Source organism: Aptenodytes patagonicus, chromosome 2 (genome assembly GCF_965638725.1).
Source record: "Aptenodytes patagonicus chromosome 2, bAptPat1.pri.cur, whole genome shotgun sequence".
Classification (NCBI taxonomy): Eukaryota; Metazoa; Chordata; class Aves; order Sphenisciformes; family Spheniscidae; genus Aptenodytes; species Aptenodytes patagonicus.
In genome coordinates this window covers 24,205,185-24,222,595 of record NC_134950.1, presented here as the reverse complement: position 1 = coordinate 24,222,595, position 17,411 = coordinate 24,205,185, and the positions used below count along the sequence as shown (strand labels likewise).

Genomic DNA, 17,411 nt, shown 5'->3' with positions numbered 1-17,411 from the left:
TGGGAAGTACATACGGTAGGCAGTGGGGCTGGCTGATCAGCCCCCTTCCTCCCTCCGGAATGGGTAACTGTAGAAGCCATCCGGTTTTCGTAGTCTGATTAGTGACAGCAGGTGCCACTTCAGTTTTGAGCCATCTTAGTGAATGAATTTGATCTTTTAAATTTTCCAGTGTATTAACAGTACTATTAAAATATCTGAAGATTTTGCAACCCCCTTAGTAAGAATTCCTTGGAAGAGCTCTGAGAACTGCAGATTTAACTGTTATTTCAATTATGATCACTTTTGGAGCTACATCTGGTTCTGTTCAGTGCTCTCTGTCATTCCATTAATGGCAAATACATTCCAAGAGATCTTTAGATTATTGTCTGATTTTCAAATGCCAGGAATGCTTTCCATGGAAGATGAGCAAATATCTTAGATAATTTTGACAGGGACAGCTTTCTTCATGAGTAGTTTTTGTGTTTCTGCAAGTATTATAATATATTCATTATCAAATCGTACCAAGACTGACACTCAACATCTAGCAAATAATTTCTTGTCTATCGGCTACCTCTATCGGTACATAATCTTCCTCACTATTACACTCCAATTCCAGATGCTCGATCTTTAAAATTACACGTACTGGAAAAAGCAAAAATCAATTTAAAATCAAATCCAGCTGTTTCATTTTTCAAGAGCGACTGAGTTCATGCTGATGCTGCTGTTGTTCTTGTTATAGCACCTAAAGGCCTTAAGTTTTGGGGCTCCATTGTGCTATGTTGTACACGAAGGGAGCACAAAACTTATTGTATCCATTATGCTTTTGTAGAATAATAGGGCTTGATCCTGGAAAGTGATGAGTGTTTTGGTTCCAAATCTGTAGAGCACTTGAGCGTATGCTAATTTTAAGCATGTGAGTAGTTCCAGCAACATAAATAATAACATCAATGGAAATACTCGCATGCTTAATGTTATACAAGTAGTGTACATGCCTTGCAGTGTCTGCTGCCACAGTGCTCGGCACTTTGCAGGACTGAGACTTCAGTGAACGCGATAAAATCTTTTTTTATGATATATTTCTCATGCTTTAGTCTCAGGATACTACTTTGTTTAATTTCTAGTATTATGGGGTAGTATGTGGCATCTCAGTGGGTTTGTGGTCTTGAACTCTCTGTAATTGCAGCAAAGACAATTTTCATTGTGGAGCCTGTTAGCCTGCACAGTCACATGTCAGCAAATATTATATTGCTAATTTTTATTGCATTCATAATGTGCTACGTGTGGAATATCATATATATCTACTGTAGCAAAAATTCTCACAGAAATATGGTCTCTGCTCCAAATAGGTGGCAATCTGAAGTATTGTGCAGTGTGTAGATAAAGCAGTTTGGCTGGCTGGTCTATTTACCATTAAAAGATTTTGGTTTGCAGATACTTTTTGTTTGCAGCTGCTATTAATTACAGTTCTATTTTACATCTAATAAACAGTGTGAACAGGATTAATTTCAGATTTCAGAAATGTCAACTCTTTTATGAATTTTACTTGTTTTCATCATATGTACAAGCAGTTAAAGCACAATTTACAAAAACGTACAGAATGTGGCAATGCTGATGTTCTAGGCTTGTTTGTTGTTTTACTTTTCAGCACCACCAAAGTTTCTTCAGCCATTTTTATCTGATAAGAACATGCCATCTGAACTAGAATACATGATAATTTCCTTTGATGAGCCTCATGTATATCTTCGTCAGTGGAGCGATGAGTCGATGTTCCAGGAGATCCAGTTTTCAACTCAAGCCGACTGTAAACTTTTGGAGTGCCGAAACGTGACTATGCAGAGTGTTGTGAAACTTTTCAAAATCTGGGGGCAGATTGCTATTTCCAGCAGCACAGTAGGAAGGCTATTGGACTGCACAATAATGGTGGACCCCATTTTTATCAACTTTGGCCAATATGCACTTCATTCTCTAAATACAGCAATTCAAGCTTGGCAGCAGGTATGCAAATACAATAGTGAGAAAATATGTAGCTTTTGTGATTAATTTAATAGCAAATTAGAATACCAACTGTGTTGATTAAAAATATTCCAAGATGTAAAAGCTTTAATTTGCACTAAAAGTGTTTTTTACTAATAAGCATTAATTCCGTGATAACAATGAAAATTAGGAGACAATGAGTGCTATACGTAAAGGTAAATGTAGCCAGAACTGCTTGAGTTTCAGTGAAACTACATGGATTTATATCAGAATAATCAGAATCTTGGTCTTGAAATGCATAATATTCCGTTAATTTATGAAAAGATGAGTGATGCATGATATGTAAGCACAGCTCAGTCTGAGCGGTAGAGCATATTGTTTCCAGCTACTACTTCTATCCTTATTGAAGTTCAACACTAGTTTCACATTACATTCTGAGCAAGTAGCATTAATGGCTGAAGCCAGTCCCAGCATAAGGAACCTTGCTTCTGCAATGACCCCTCGAAGGCCTGTAATTCCCTTACTCCACTATAGCCTTGAAATCAAATCATTCTCTTCATCTGCCTGAAGACCTATGTGGAGCCTGGGAATTAATTACCTATCATGGCACTACAATAACAAAGCCCCCAAAAAAGGATAAAACATCTGTTTTATATCAAAAATTTCTTTTTTAAGGGCATTCCATGGTTTTCTTGTTGCAAAAGGACATTCATAAAACAAGATCTAGTGTGATTTAAATCTTTACAGCTGGCTCAAATATCAATGTGAACAAAAATCTTTGTAGCTCCAATTTCTGGTTTTTGTCATATTTTGAACAATGCTTTTAATAAAAAACAAACATAGAAAGTATAAGAGAGTCCTTGGTACGCTGTTTAAACCCAAAATATTTCTGACTTAGTACTAGTCCCTCATCTAAGACATGTGTGGCAACTACTGCAAAATGGCCTTCAGAAAGGTCAGTTTCCTCTTAGGATGGAAAAGAAAAAGATCTCTCAGACATAGCTACACATATAAATAAAATATGGTGCATAAATATTTAAATGTTTTAAACCACATCACAGTGTGAATGACTGACTGACTACTCTGTGCCTTGAAGGAATATTCTGAGTTGAAAAAATGGAATTGTATATTTGATTAAGTAGAGCCATATGTCGCATAGTATATTGCTGACAGGTACATTCTATGAATAGTTGGTACTGATTTATACATGGATTTGGCAATGTTAACATGAGCCACGGGAGGATATACTTCTGTAATTGTTGCTGTAATTTTCTCGTTTCCTCTCATGTCAAGGGTACTTGCCACCATATTCTGATGTGGTGGGTATCTAGCCCTGAGTATTCGAGATTAAAAACTTGCATCGCTTTGAAATTAGGGAACAGTTAACACACAAGTGGATTCAAAACAGCTTATTAAATTAATTGTTACCAAGATGTTTCGTATGTGGCTTTACCTCCAGATTGGAGAGGTGGCACGCACTGCACGGGGAGGGAATGAATTTCACAATGATAAGCATTGCTTGATGTTTGCTGTTCACACAAAATACAATATAAATGCTGCCAACTAGAAGCATGAATTTAATAAGGAAAAGGTTATTTGAATTCTCCACATATTTTTTACTGGATTAATACCTGAAACAAGTGATGTTGTAGTCAGTGGACAGACAGATGAAGCATGAAACAATCTGGCCCTGCACCTTTAGGTCAAGAGTTCAGGATTAACAGAAGCCTCTGTCAGTGTCTTTGTTTCCTAGATATGGACTGATTTTTTCTTTTTGTTTAAGTAATGATGAACATTTTGAAAGTAGATTAAGCCTAAAAAACACCAGGCGTACAATTTGCTTTATACTTCTAAGTCACATGCTGAAAATCTGAGAGGATTAGCACTTTTTAAAAAGTTTCCCCTTTTGACATATTTCACTGTCTGATCTGAAATCCCTGTTTAAATACGAGCAGTAACAGGCTAATGCCCATCTAAATGCAAAACTAAAGTAATGGTTTTAATAGTCAAATAACTGGACAGGGAACTTCAAGATTGTTATTAATTTAGTTTTATTATTTAATAATAACATACAGAGTATCAAGTGAGATAGAAAATGCATGTCTCCTGTGAATATACATGGCGGGTTGGTTTTTTCCCCTTTATTTGGGCATTTAAGCCTTCACAAATTGTTTTATAGCATTAGTGCTTTGTGATATCTAGAGACACGGGGTCAGCTGAGAAAACAGCTCCCCAGGTATGGTACTGAGTGAGTATTCCTGGGAAAAAAAACTACTCCTTTGTGGTCTTGCACTGCAAATGTTTTCCTAAACCCCTCAGAAGTTATAAAAGCTCCTGTTTTAAACCTGGTTTAAACCATTAGAACTTCTTTTCCTTGAGGTCCACGTGGTGCTTAACCTTTCTGTTGGCAGTTGCATAAGTTTTCTTAATGAGCTGGGATCAGTCAGAATGACATCTCTGATCACAGTAGTTTCCCCATCTTTCTAACATAAGCACAAAGAACAAAGGAAAAGAGTACAGAAAACTTGCATGTAGCTTCAATTTAACTTTCTAGCTGATAATGTCAGGATACTGCCATGAGAATGAAGTTTAAACAATCAGAAGGAAAACGTTCTTTTCTCTCAGAGGAACTTTGAGGGAGATAAGAAATTGTTAAAGACTTTCTGTTGAAAAAACATCACTAGATACTAGAGAGATAGAGGGTGTGTGTACGTGTGCGCGTGTGAGAGAGAGAAGGCTTGCACAGGTCTTCAGTAGCTTGTGAAGCACGCAGAAAATAACTTTGTGTATATAAAGAGGCCTAGGCTTTTATGGTTTTTCTTTTCCAGATCCAGAAATGCTTTGAAATAGCTATGAGCTGAGACGTGAGCAGAAAGTCCTGAGACAGGGAAAGCCTGGTGACTAGTATTATATGGGATGTTTTTCCCCTCTCTGAATAGAATTCACAAAATATTTGAAAGCCCAATAAAGGAGAGACACTTTCCAGGCCTCTCTGAGAGAAAAGAACAGCTGAAAAATGATCTAAAGAAGGGCAGGAAATTGTCCCCCAGGAACTGACCCTAATCTGTATCTGATTCAGGCTGTTGATCTTTTGCTGATTCTTTTGATTTGCTGTTTTAATTCAGAGAGGGAATTTTTTTCCTAATCCACACTTAGGTGTTTTCAGCTCCTGGAGTCATCATTCAGCCCTTCAGTATCATTGCCACACAAATGGCCCAGTTCTATTTGTTTTTATTATGTCTGGTTTCTCTACACTCTCTTTTATCAATCAAGATTTCCTCACTCCATCCTTTTGCTATTTGGTTTTTTTTTTTTGGTCCCTTTCTATTTACCCTGGAAGCTTCTGCTGTCAGACTTCAGCAGCGAATTTGGGATCCAGTTCCCTGTGATGGGTGCAGGGAGCTGCTGTGGCTCCCCAAGGACTGAGAAGCATGGGAGGTACTCTGGGAAAAATCTCCTGCATTTACTGCAAGGAGAATAAGAGTTGCCTAGAACCCTGCCTGTACAGTGCATAGTTGCCATATTGAGCTAAAGCATCCCCAAACTTCCTTGATGATCCTTTCGTCAGCTGTTATTATCAAGACTTGAGGCATCAGTAGCTCTCTCTTAAGCCAGGCAGCATGGAACAATGCCTTATTATACAAATCTTGGTGTTTCCTTGGTTAAAACTTTGGAACTGTTACAAAATTGAGCTTAAAATACCTCTTTTGCTTAACTTTGAGAAGCGTCGCTGTTAAAAGCAGTGGGTTCTAGTAGCGAATCTAGCATTTAAGACTGATGATTAATGGCAGACATTCATCAGCACCAAAATGTGTGCAAGTCTATTAATAATCCCTGATGGGATAACATTCCCCAGTACAATTTAGGAGTTCTATGCATGCCAGAAACTTGCTAGATTCTCTTTTCCCTCCGGAAAATGCAAGAACCTACAGTTTGGGTTAACTTACTTGAAACTAAGTTAGTCAGTCAGGTAAAAAGAAGGAAGTTCTTCGTCTTCTGATGTTATTCTTCCAGTCTGTGCATAATCAGCAAGAAAATGTATTGGAGTAAAAAAAAAGTTTCTTAAATTCCCCTGGGGTTATATCTAGGTTTGACTATAACAACATGCTGAGCTCTGTGGATAGTAAATCCTCCCTTTTAAAAAGAACATTTTGCAAAGCTGTAACAGGAAAATATATATATTTGTGGTAGACTTATGGGTATGTGGGTATGGCAGCTTGACAGTAAAAAGTCATAGATCCACCACTAGAAAATGCCAAAATAAACTCTGCACTCTGAAGTGGCACTGTAAATGTCAGCCTTTAGCATACCCAGATCTGCTACTGAATGCGATACAGACATACTGGTCTGTAATGAGTTTTACTGCTTTGAAAAAGTGAGATTTTGGTTATGCTTGCCTGACTCTTGTTTCACAGAAGATACCTGATCTTATGCAGAAGAATTCATGAGATTTGGAGAGAAGCTTTAATCTAAATATTCTCATGCTTAAATACGCCTAGGGTGAATAATTTTTTGCACAAACACTCCCAGCCAATCATTCTGACATTGTCACAAACGGATTCGCAACCTGCACCTTAGGTTCTTCTGAAGTTAATAACAGTAGTGAACATGCATTCAAGGATGCTAATTGGACATACCTTGTACACTTTGCTTTTCAGAAAATCTGTTCCACGTGTATCACCCAGCAATGTGCTACAAGCAATGTACCGAACTGTTTTTCATGGATAACTAAGGATCCACAGGGATCTATGAGGAAATATTTTTCTCTTTCTCTTGTTTGATCTCTGAATTTCTGCAGGCTTCCAGGCACATTGTTATCAAAGAACTAGAGACCCATATGATCATAGACAGAGGAGGTGCTAGCTTCATTATGTCTGTTTAAAAGGTCCTCTGAGAGAGCAAGGAGGGGAAAGAGAATCAGCTCTCAAAGACCATGGAGGTCCCGTAAGTTAGAGAAGATGTCACGGGAAGAAAGGATGAGAAAAGAGCAGCTGGGCTATATTGTGGAGAGAAGGGAACCAACCAACAATAAAGCATTGTCAAAAGTGTGTGCTAGGAAAGATGGGTCAAAAAGAGGTAATGAAAAGCACAAGAAGATGAATTCTTTGTGTTATACCCATTAAATTGCATGAAGACTATCCAACTGTTGCTTTCTTGGAGTAATTGTTACGGTTGCTAGATAGTTGCTTGTAAGTGGAAGGTGCCAGCCCAGTAGTGACTAGGACAGAAATATATGAGAGATGATCTCCAAATCAAATTGTCAGTCACACTTTGGCCTCTCCTGTATAGGGTATTATAGTTTGTGCCTTCAGGGATGGAAGAGCTGTAGCTCTGGTAATTTTTGACTATCATATAGTCCCATTGTGTCGAGTGACAAGCAGCAAGATGAAAAGCAGAAAGAGAGGGATGGAAGGATGCTGCAGGCAGGAGAAAAAGTATTGTAAAATCTAAAATGCTTTTAAAACCCATGATAGTTTTTGATTTTTCCTATTAGACTGTCAAGTTCCATGATGCATATTCAAACTAGCCTCGTGGAGCTGTGAAAATACTCTCCCCGTGTCTCCTGCTTTTTCTTTAGTTATTTTTTTAAGTGTTGTGGTATCAGGAGAGAGAGGGTCTTCTGCTGCTGACCCACAGCAACATTTCAAAGTAGAAGCAGCAGCTGGGGAAGAGGGAGTGCAGCCTGTTGGCCTGAGAGATCTGTTGTCAAGCATGAAGAAACCTCATGCCTCTCTGCTCAGCCTGTAGTGCCCCACCTGCCCTATGTGATGTGTCATTTCCAACTGAATTTAATTTTGTTGAAGTCTTTTATGTAAGTTAGGAAATCTAGGTTTTATTGTAGTTTTAAATCTTTAAGATTTGCATTACAGAAACATAAAGTAAAATATGGTGAGTCTTAGAATATATTTTGTCAACCCAAACACTAGTTTTTGCAGAGAGTACTATGAGACCAAAGCTAATGGCAAGAGATCTTGAAGCATTTCTGTGTTGTAACAGTCGCCACTGGGCAGACAGCTGCCAAATGTCTTGCAATTAATTTGATGCTTACTGGCTTTCATATCCCTTTCCTTTCAGAACCAATGCCCTGAGGCAGAGGAGTTGGTCTTCAGCCATTTTGTGATCTGTAATGACACACAAGAGACACTGCGGTTTGGCCAGGTGGATACTGATGAAAATATTTTGCTGGCTAGTCTCCACAGTCACCAGTACAGCTGGCGTTCTCACAAGTCCCCACAGGTATGTCAGAAATAGCCCTTCGAATGCAGCAATTGCTAAAGCTGACTGGTAGCTTTATGCATTGATTCTTCGGTTTTCTCTATGGTCTCAACTATCTCTAATGCTCCAGTTCTTTCAGGAGCCACACACTGAGGCTGCATCAGAGAGAAAAGGTAAACAAAGAGTGAGGAAAGCCAGACGTGTTTAGAAGTTACTTGAGGGTAGAACTGGATGTGCACGACCGCTTTCTGTAAAACTGAGCGGTTGTGGAAACTGAAGCTTCTGAAAAAAAGCAAAAGAAGATTGCTTGCCAGGTTTTTATAACTAAGTGACCAGTGTCTGTTTTCTGTGATGTACATTAGAAGTTTGGGGAATTTTTTTAATGAATTGTTCTTACCAGAAGCATCTGTTCACTGAAATTGTTTGCAGAACAGGGTCAAACTGGACAAATCTCTCAACTCAGCATGTGCTTACGTTAGAAAAGATTTGAAATTTTAGAAACACCCCACTTACATAGTTTAAATAATGCAGTTTCTGTTTCTTGGGCGTTTTTTTAAGGATAAACACTGAAACTGAAATAAAATATTTTAAAGTTATCAACAGGAAATATTTCAATGAAACCATGTTGTTGGTTCTCTTGAGTGGTGCTGAAAATGAACTTTTCATCTTGATTCAAGATAGGGCAAGAATTTAAAAGAAGTGTTTATGAGACAGCAAAGCCATTCTTCTCTCTTTTTAATATATATACCCAGCTCCTGCTGAGTGGGAGACTGGAGACCTATGCCACCCCACTTGCTAAGCAGCAGTCCTGTGCTGAAGAGTTACTAAAATTTTTACAGATCCTAGGAGAAGTGTAGTGGGTGGGGGTTCCTAGCTCCTCTAGAGCCCTGGAAAATACCAGCCTTAGCATGTGAGAAAGAAGGTGAAATTTGGATGGTAGTTCTAAACAGGAGCTGTGCCCACTTTCACTGCTGACAAGTTTCAAGTTTCACTGGGAAGTAGAGATGGCAAATTTACTATGTTTTTCGTTCATATGTCAGTGGGTGGATATGCAAAACTACTGAATTTTACATGAATGCAGTAATCTGTGCAGAGCAAATTCAGCCAGAGTAAACAGTTGCAGTTGACACTGAAGTCAAGGCGTAAGTTAAGAGGAAGGCAGGCTAATAAAGGACCGTCTCACCCCAGCGACAGAGTTGTTGTTATAAATGGTGTGCACTGGTGTAGGAGTGCACAGAGGGGGACCTTTGGAGGCTTAGAGACACTGGAGTACTGTATGTCCCTCGTCACCTTTTCAAAAAGGACATATGTTTTCTCATACAAGCAAAACGCCTGTGATGCCCCAGCCCATGGGCGAGCAACCCAAATGGGTGACTACGCTCTGTGCAATTGGGCAAGTGTCAGATTGCAAGACAGGATCCCCACTCATCAAGTGACAGTACTCGCACCTGGGTTATGATTGACGTAACTCCCTCTGGTTGTGTGAGGGAGAAAGAACAACGAGGCTTGTAAAAAGCTAGCTAAATGTGACCCGTATTTCATAATCAATTATCACTTGCTTTTGTAGCAACCACCCAAAAAATCATTTAAACCTCTTCATAAACACATGGAAAAAGAAGGAAATGCTTAAAGCAATTATAAATAAAACCAGAACTAAGTAAGGCTTTCCTCTTAACAATTTTTCTTATCCATTTTCTGGTTACTTATATAAAATTATTCAGTTGAGAGAATCCTCTTTTTGACCATCATTCTAGATAGATCTGGTTATGGTGTATTTCTAATAATGGTGTACTTCCAATAATGGTGCAAACTGGAAAGAGTTTTGAAAATGAGGTTTATCTCAAGCAAAGTGAAAAGTAGAAGAGTTAAAATTGCAGCCTGTTACTCATAATTTCTGTCAGTTGCAGCCAAACTGCTGAAGATCACCAGCACAATATATGGCATTAGCCATGCAACACCTGGAGAACTTAAATATTAAAACATTTATCTTTATCTTGTCCTTTCAGTCACAGACTTGAGCTGTGCAAAACATTCTGTTTTCGTGGCCGCTATGTAAGTTTCTTATTAAATGAAACATAAAAGTGCAGGATGAAAGGTGGAGAAGTCCAGCAGAGAACCAAATCACACATAAGGGAGCGGGTGAGGTGACAGTAGGAACTTCAGATTCATTTTTCAGATATTCATTCTTCAGCTGAAAGTTGGTGATGTCAAAGGGTTTCCCCATTCTGTTTTGCTCCGATCAGATTCAGATTCACTGAAGAATTGGGCTGATAAACAGGCAGGAGTGTCATGTTGGATTCCCATGTCCCAGGAGATGGTGAAGCTAACAGCTCACTCCTCCTGACTCAACCACATTGCTGGCCAGCAGGCTCTTCTAGTAGGGGGGCTATACCTCCCTTGTCCCAGCCTTTGGAATAATTTCAAGAACATTTCTGCTCTTTTAATGTTTTTCAACAGCCATCTCTTGCTGGGAAATTTAGAGACTAAAAAATAGCACTGAGGTAATTTCACTGAAAACATATGGAAGCACAGGCTTTCCACACACTGTTGAGATAGAAGCAAATTTTCTTTACAAAGGTCGGAGAATCTTGGCATCCATCTATAAGCCTTGTTCATTTGGTTAATGTTAAATACAAATCACTGTAAGTTTAGCATGCTTCAGAAAGGCAGTTCATCTAAACAGTCTAAACAGCACAATCCTTTGCCATTTTAGATCATACGAAATAAGTTTGTTTAAATATTATTACAAATGTTGTCATGTAAATTTTTTCAGTGATTAATACAAATCCTTGAAATGAAAATGACGACTCAATTAAGACATCAGGTTGTCCCTATTATGCTATGGCACTTTTCTAATTGTTTCCATGCAAAACTATCTAACAGCTTATTATCCAAAGGTCAGAATAATGCCCAAGCATGGACAAACCCTCCAAGTGTCATATTCATGGAATGCTAGATGACTTCATAGTTATGAAATTATTTCATTTCTCATGATAATTCCCAACTTGCCAAGTTAGTGAATTTTAAGAACTCTGAGAGCAGATTGTAAGATAAATGTGAAATAATCCATACTTCTGGAGTCAGGGACTTCCCTCCAGGCATTAGTTCATACTTGACTTACTTGACTTACTCTTGGGGATAAAATGAGTTAGGACAAGGTCTTAGATACCACATTCTCTTACTGGGAAAGAAAACCAACTTGCACAACTTTGGCTGGCTCATGTTTCTTGTTACACAGGCACTAAGAAGCAGCGGTTGCCATGAAATACTTTATTTAACCTCTGCAAAATGTTTTTTTAGTATGGCAAGGCAGTTCAGTTAAATGAAAATAAATAGTTTTAAAAGGATTGTATTTCTTTCACATTCACATCAATAAAATTCTCCGTTTTTCTTTTGCTAATTAAGTATAGTGAAAGATGCGGTAATTACCCATTTGAATTATTATATAATGCTTTATTTACATTTAGAATTGGTTTTAATATTAATGAAGCTACTATAGGCTATAATTAAAAATTGTTCAACTTTTTCATGTTATGAAAACAGCTATAGCATACCAAGGATTTGGATTTATCAGGTATTGATGGTGTCCCTCCAACTGTTTGGCTTAACTTAAAGCTCCTTCCTTCCTTCATTTTCTCCCAGCCCGGATCTTCTACATTTCAGGGAACCTAACCTTTCCCTTTTAACTTTCATTCTGATTCCTGCAAGTCTCGCTAGATTGGCTAATATTTCAGTAATAAGTCTGAGGTCCGATGCTCGCTATTCTACTCTGCTCCATCCCCCATGTTTTCCTCAGATTTCATGAGGTTTTGACCTTCCTTAGGGATAAGATACCCCCAACTATATAGTCCCTTTCAGAGTTGGGGTAGGTCCAAAACTGATGATATTTGAGGCTTTAAGCAATTCTAGCAAAAGTTGCCAGACCTTGTAAGTTCCTTTTGCAGATTTTAATGAAAGTTAGAGGTCTGTTAGATATCATTAAAAGGGAAAAGAAGCTACATCACTCCTGTGCTCTACAAACAACACTGGTTCCTACGTTATTATTGGATCCAGTCTGCGCTCCTTATCTTGATCTTCAAGTTGCTTTGTGGGATGGGCCCCAGTTATGTCAAAAGTCATGTTTCTCTCCAAGACAGCTGTGTTTTTTAGGAGAAGAACTGGAGCATATGATACATAGGGTGAAACTCTGAAGTTAGAAGAGATCAGATCTTCCTAGCAATTTACTCAGAGTTAAGGAATTCTGTCTTGCAAGACAGTAGGCAGTCAGAGGGTCCCACTAGGGATCATAGCAAATGTAAAAACCAGCTATTCATGTGAGAGTCCCCTGAATGTATTCTGCAGAGATTGTTTGCTTGTGAATAAACAGCAAAAATCTTCTATAACATGCTAGTTATTACTAGTTATTTTCCCTATGCTCAAACTTCAGCAGAGTCCTCTGAAGAAGCAAAGAATAATGGATCTAAATTCATTATTTTGCTTTCTATGCAAAATATAATGTTGCATGGGGAAGTCTGCATTTAAAGTAGCAGCTCCCAAACCTTTCTCCAGAGTCTTCTCCCATATAATAACAGCCTTTTTTCACTTTTCACCATCCTTAACTTGAAGCAGCAGGTGTAGTGGGTAAAAATCAGTTCCTGTGCTGATTTGGGCAATGACTTCAATGAGAATGTGGCCAAGTTACTGATTATAAACAAAATAGATTTATTTCTTATCAAAGAAGGTAAATACGCCTGAAACAGCTATGTGCCACTTTATTGCTACTTATATAGAATCTGAGGGAAAATATCTCTATCATTTGCTTTTCTGTTCTTCTGAACATACACTTATAAATTCTTGAATAGGTATTAGTAGTGGTTAGTATATTGGTAATACCTTCACTGGAATCCATTTAAAGTTTTTCTTCCCTTATTTTAAATAGTGTGCCTGCAAAGCACAACTTCTGCTAGAATTTTATAAACATAATTTTTAAAGGCAGTTGTAGATTTGGAAGTAGCTTTAAGAACCTCCTCCTTGTTCTCCTACAAAAAAAGATTGAAGCCAAATTTTAATTTATGTTGCATCTCCAGCAGGATCATAATTCATTGTTATTTATTTCCAAGTTGCCATTCTTTCAGGTATTGGGTTATATAAAGTGTAAGATGATATACAGTACTCTGTGGGTTCCAACTTAGAAACTGTGACTTACATATCAGTTATTATTGGGATATTTTCCTGTTCTCTTGTTTAGGGGTGTTACAGATTCTCTGCACAACCTTTTGTACTCTACATAATCCTCCCCAGGTCATTTACAGAACATCATCAGGCAAAAAAAAAAAAGCTTTATGTTATTTTACACTGTTCAAGTAGTGAGAAATGTATTGTTGTTTTCCTTTGGGGTCCTGCATTCGAAATCAGTAGTTATATTATATTATATATCATTGACTTTCTAGGTAATACCTGGGGCAGATAAGGGCTGATATTACCCATGAATCACATGAACCCTCATAATTTGGTTACTGTTCCTTAACCAAAAGACTCTTCTTTTCCACAATGTATAGAGCTAGTTTGTACCTGCGACATTCAGGCCTGCTTTTGCAGGTTGAGTTGAGGTTTTCAACACCTCCAGGAGCTCCTGAGGGTCAGAGTTTATCTGCCAAGTGTTACCTTTTTTCTACTAGTCAGCGTGGGGGTGATGGAAATTGCTTTCTCCCATGCTCCGTACTAGCCTTCTGTCTTGCAAGGGACAATGGTGTAGAACTGGTCAGACCTCCCAGGTCCCATGAGAAAATGAAGCCAAACTGAAATTCAAACTGTTTTGGTGGCTGCTGCAGCTGACAGTGTGCAGAATGAACATTTCATTCACTGTTTTCCCAAATACTAATTGGTTTTATTGTTGTAAGTCCTAATCCTAGTCAGGGCCCGCCTTGTATCCTGAAAACACAGCCAAAAAATACCGATCATCCTTCTTTAATTTTTCAATTAAAAACAGCTTTAGCTTCAAGTCTTAGAATTCAGCTGCCATCTCCAGGTCTCCATTTCCTCCGTGCTGCTGCATCATCATAGCTTTTATTTTACTATCTCATATCTTTTAAAACAACCAACTGCTTCCACACCATTAACCAGGTCCTCACTTGATTCCTCCCAGTCTCTCAGAGTTGAGAGCAATAACCCTTATTCTTCCCAAAAAGCATTTTCTAGTTTCACTTAGAAGACAGATATAATCTAACTACAGTGAAACCAAGTTAACTTTGGTGGATCTACAAGCAAAGCAGAAATCAAATTTGTATCACTAAGCATTTTGAGGGCACAAGCTTTAAATTACTTATACAGCTGGAAAATGCTGCCTTTTCTGGACAGGCTCCATTCTTAGTCTCATTTTTAATCCCCCATTTTAGTCTTCATGGCTTGTCATATGACACTTAGCTTTATTTACTCAGATCGTATCCTTCACTCACACATCTAGCTGAAAACCTAAATAAATTTTGAGGAGTGCATAGAAACATTCTGTGAAGAGACGTGATAAAGAATACAGCTTTTCTAGCCATTCGCTCTAGTAGGAGCAGCTTCATCTTAGTCTGCCTCCCTGAAGGCAATTTCTTTCCCTCTCAAAACAGAAATCCATAATGGCTCAGAATTACAAATCCAAACCCCAGCAAACTCTAGACAAAACAAAAAACTCTGTGTTATCTGTTGATATGTTTCCCTAACAGAAAATGCATAAATCAAATGGTTACATAAGTGAGTGCCTATCTTCACATATACAATAGATAGTCTGTTTTAAATTCTCTCTGAGCTATAAATTGCCACTTATCACTGGATTATATTTGTTAGAATGCTTTTGAGGTTCACTGAATATTTTTTGTACCTTTTTGCAATGACTTCTCTTTTCTCCTAATATATGTACCATACATAGCTATATTTGTTGATTTTTTTTTAAGCAGAGTGTCTAATAAATACTTAGAATTTACTTAAAGCTTGATAAATGGAAAGGAGTTACATGGCAATTATCATCAATCTGTAGTATTAGGTCAGTTTTATAACATTAGAGCTCTGCCTTCTTGAGTATCTAACACCATCTATTATGATGTCTTCTGCTAAAATAATGTTAACACCTGATTACTTAATTTTCTAAAATTACTTCAATTTTTATTTCCTGCCATATATCTCTGTATCACTTAGTGTCATTTGCTAAGTACTTCTAGCCATGTTTTCCAGAAATCTCACATTTAAATAACTGATTCACCCAGAGATCCCTTTGTGTTTTCATGGAATGCAGTTTCTTGGCTCAAAAATAAACTTATGCAGTACCGAATTCTTATATTATTACGTCATTAATAGAAATATATTAGATATCTTTAAAATAACTTACAAAGGCTGTTTCCTTTGTATGTAGCATTTACCAGTATACAAATAGTATGTTTATAAAATGAGAACTTGCCAATATATGATAATAGCTCTTTTTATTTTTCTTTCTCAACCATGAAGTTAAATGGAGACTAATCTTTGTGCTATAAAGAAAATTAGTAAGGCAGCATTTGGGAGCTAATGACTGCTCAGGGAAAGCTGACAGCGTGTTCCTTGGGAACATTCAACTCGTGAGCAAAGCTCTTTATACAGGGTGGGAGACATCCTAATGTTGGAGCTACATACAAATACTAATTATCAATTATGGCATTTATAGGACATCTGTCTTTGGAGCACACTGTATTTTGTGTGCCTTCTAGCTGAGACTGACCACTTAGTACCTTTTCTCATTATTTGGCTGTCATTTCCAGCTACCAGTCTCTCCAAAGTAAACAGTTTTCTTGTTTCTCTTAGTTTTCATATGTGATGAGATTTATTCCCAGCTGCCTCTGTAAGAAACTGAAGTGATTCCAGCCACTGCAGTTGGATTTTTTTGTTTTGGTTTGGTTTTTCTTTTCTGTAACTAATACTTAAGAATCAAAGCGACGTGTTTGTTTATGAGTTTGAGTGTCCTAGTGTACAGCTTCCCTCAATGTATTCTTGAATATAAAGCTGTGCCCACGCATGTGCACATCCAGATGCATGCCCATGTGCACGCTGGCACATATTAGCCTTTGTGCTTCCAGCATAAAACTAATTTGAATCTGAATGCAACAGTCATCACCCTTGCAAATTCAAAAGCCACCCACTGAATGGATGTTATTGTTCTGTGTGTAACTTGTGCTGAGGATACCACAAATTGCAAACAGGCTACTGAGTTGTAATATCTTTGAAAGTTGTTGCAGCGGTTGTTTCTTAAAACAATGAAGAAAACCCAACATCCAGCCATTCACTAAGTCCAACTGGCCAGACCCATGGCCAGTGCTATCTCTTTCTGGAAACAAATCATGGGAGAACATAATATTTACAAGTTTCAATTTTTGCTAGTGTAAATAATCAAACTTTGGGCCTGATCCTGTTCTCAATTACTTAAATTAATTAATGACAGATGTCCAAAATCAGGGTGAAATTCAACCCTCAAGAGAGAATTCCCACAAGGCCTTTATATAACTGTTTTAAAGGACTTAAGTGATGCTTAGGCTCTGTGCTGGCCCTCTGCAAAGAATAAATTTTACCCAGAATGCTTATTGCTTTGATCCCTTATATATAACTCACATTCTTAAGTTTGCACAGCCACAAAAGATCTATACAGAGCTAAATAGCCAGATCTTCAGCTGGCGTAAATTTATGTAACTTCATTGACCTACATGGAACAGTACCAATTTTCACTACTCTGGCTTAAAGAATCTCCATGGGATAGAGGTAAGTGCGTATGGTGGGTAAATGGATGAAAGGCTCTTCAAATGATGAAAGACTATATTGCTCTGGAAGTGATTTAAGTTAAACTGGAAAAAAGCCACTCCTTTTCCGGAATAAATCACACAGGGAGTATAATTATGCAGTTAAATTTCTTCTCATGCAGTCAAGCTTGAACTTGCCACCACATTTGTGTAAGAAATGAAATGTTTCCCATCTCTCAGCAATATGCTAAGTTCTACATTTAACACACATATATATGCGAGCTATACAAGTATACGTACAAATAGATTTCCTTCCTTCTTTATTTTGAAGGGAAGAGTATTTGTAATTTTCTGTCTTATTCTGAAGACCAAAAATCTGGCCTGGACCTGTGCTCCATATCACCTTGCTGGTAATAAAGAGGGTGGATTTCTAGAACAATTTCAAGGGCAGTAAAGAAAATCTCTTATTTCCTGTTTTATGCTCTCTAGTCTACGTAACCTTTTTTTCCTGAACAGTTG

The 17,411-nt window shown here is 37.8% G+C and overlaps 1 protein-coding gene across 5 annotated transcripts in view; it reads left to right on the top strand.

Annotated features, from left to right (window-relative positions):
- Positions 1-17,411, top strand: part of VPS13B (vacuolar protein sorting 13 homolog B) — a 497,028-nt gene that overhangs the window by 441,070 nt on the left and 38,547 nt on the right. For all 5 annotated transcript variants that reach the window (XM_076329345.1, XM_076329347.1, XM_076329346.1 and 2 more), the window contains exons 42-43: positions 1,625-1,974; positions 8,029-8,190. In XM_076329345.1, the coding sequence (XP_076185460.1) occupies positions 1,625-1,974; positions 8,029-8,190 (512 nt within the window). The remainder of the gene's footprint in view (positions 1-1,624; positions 1,975-8,028; positions 8,191-17,411) is intronic.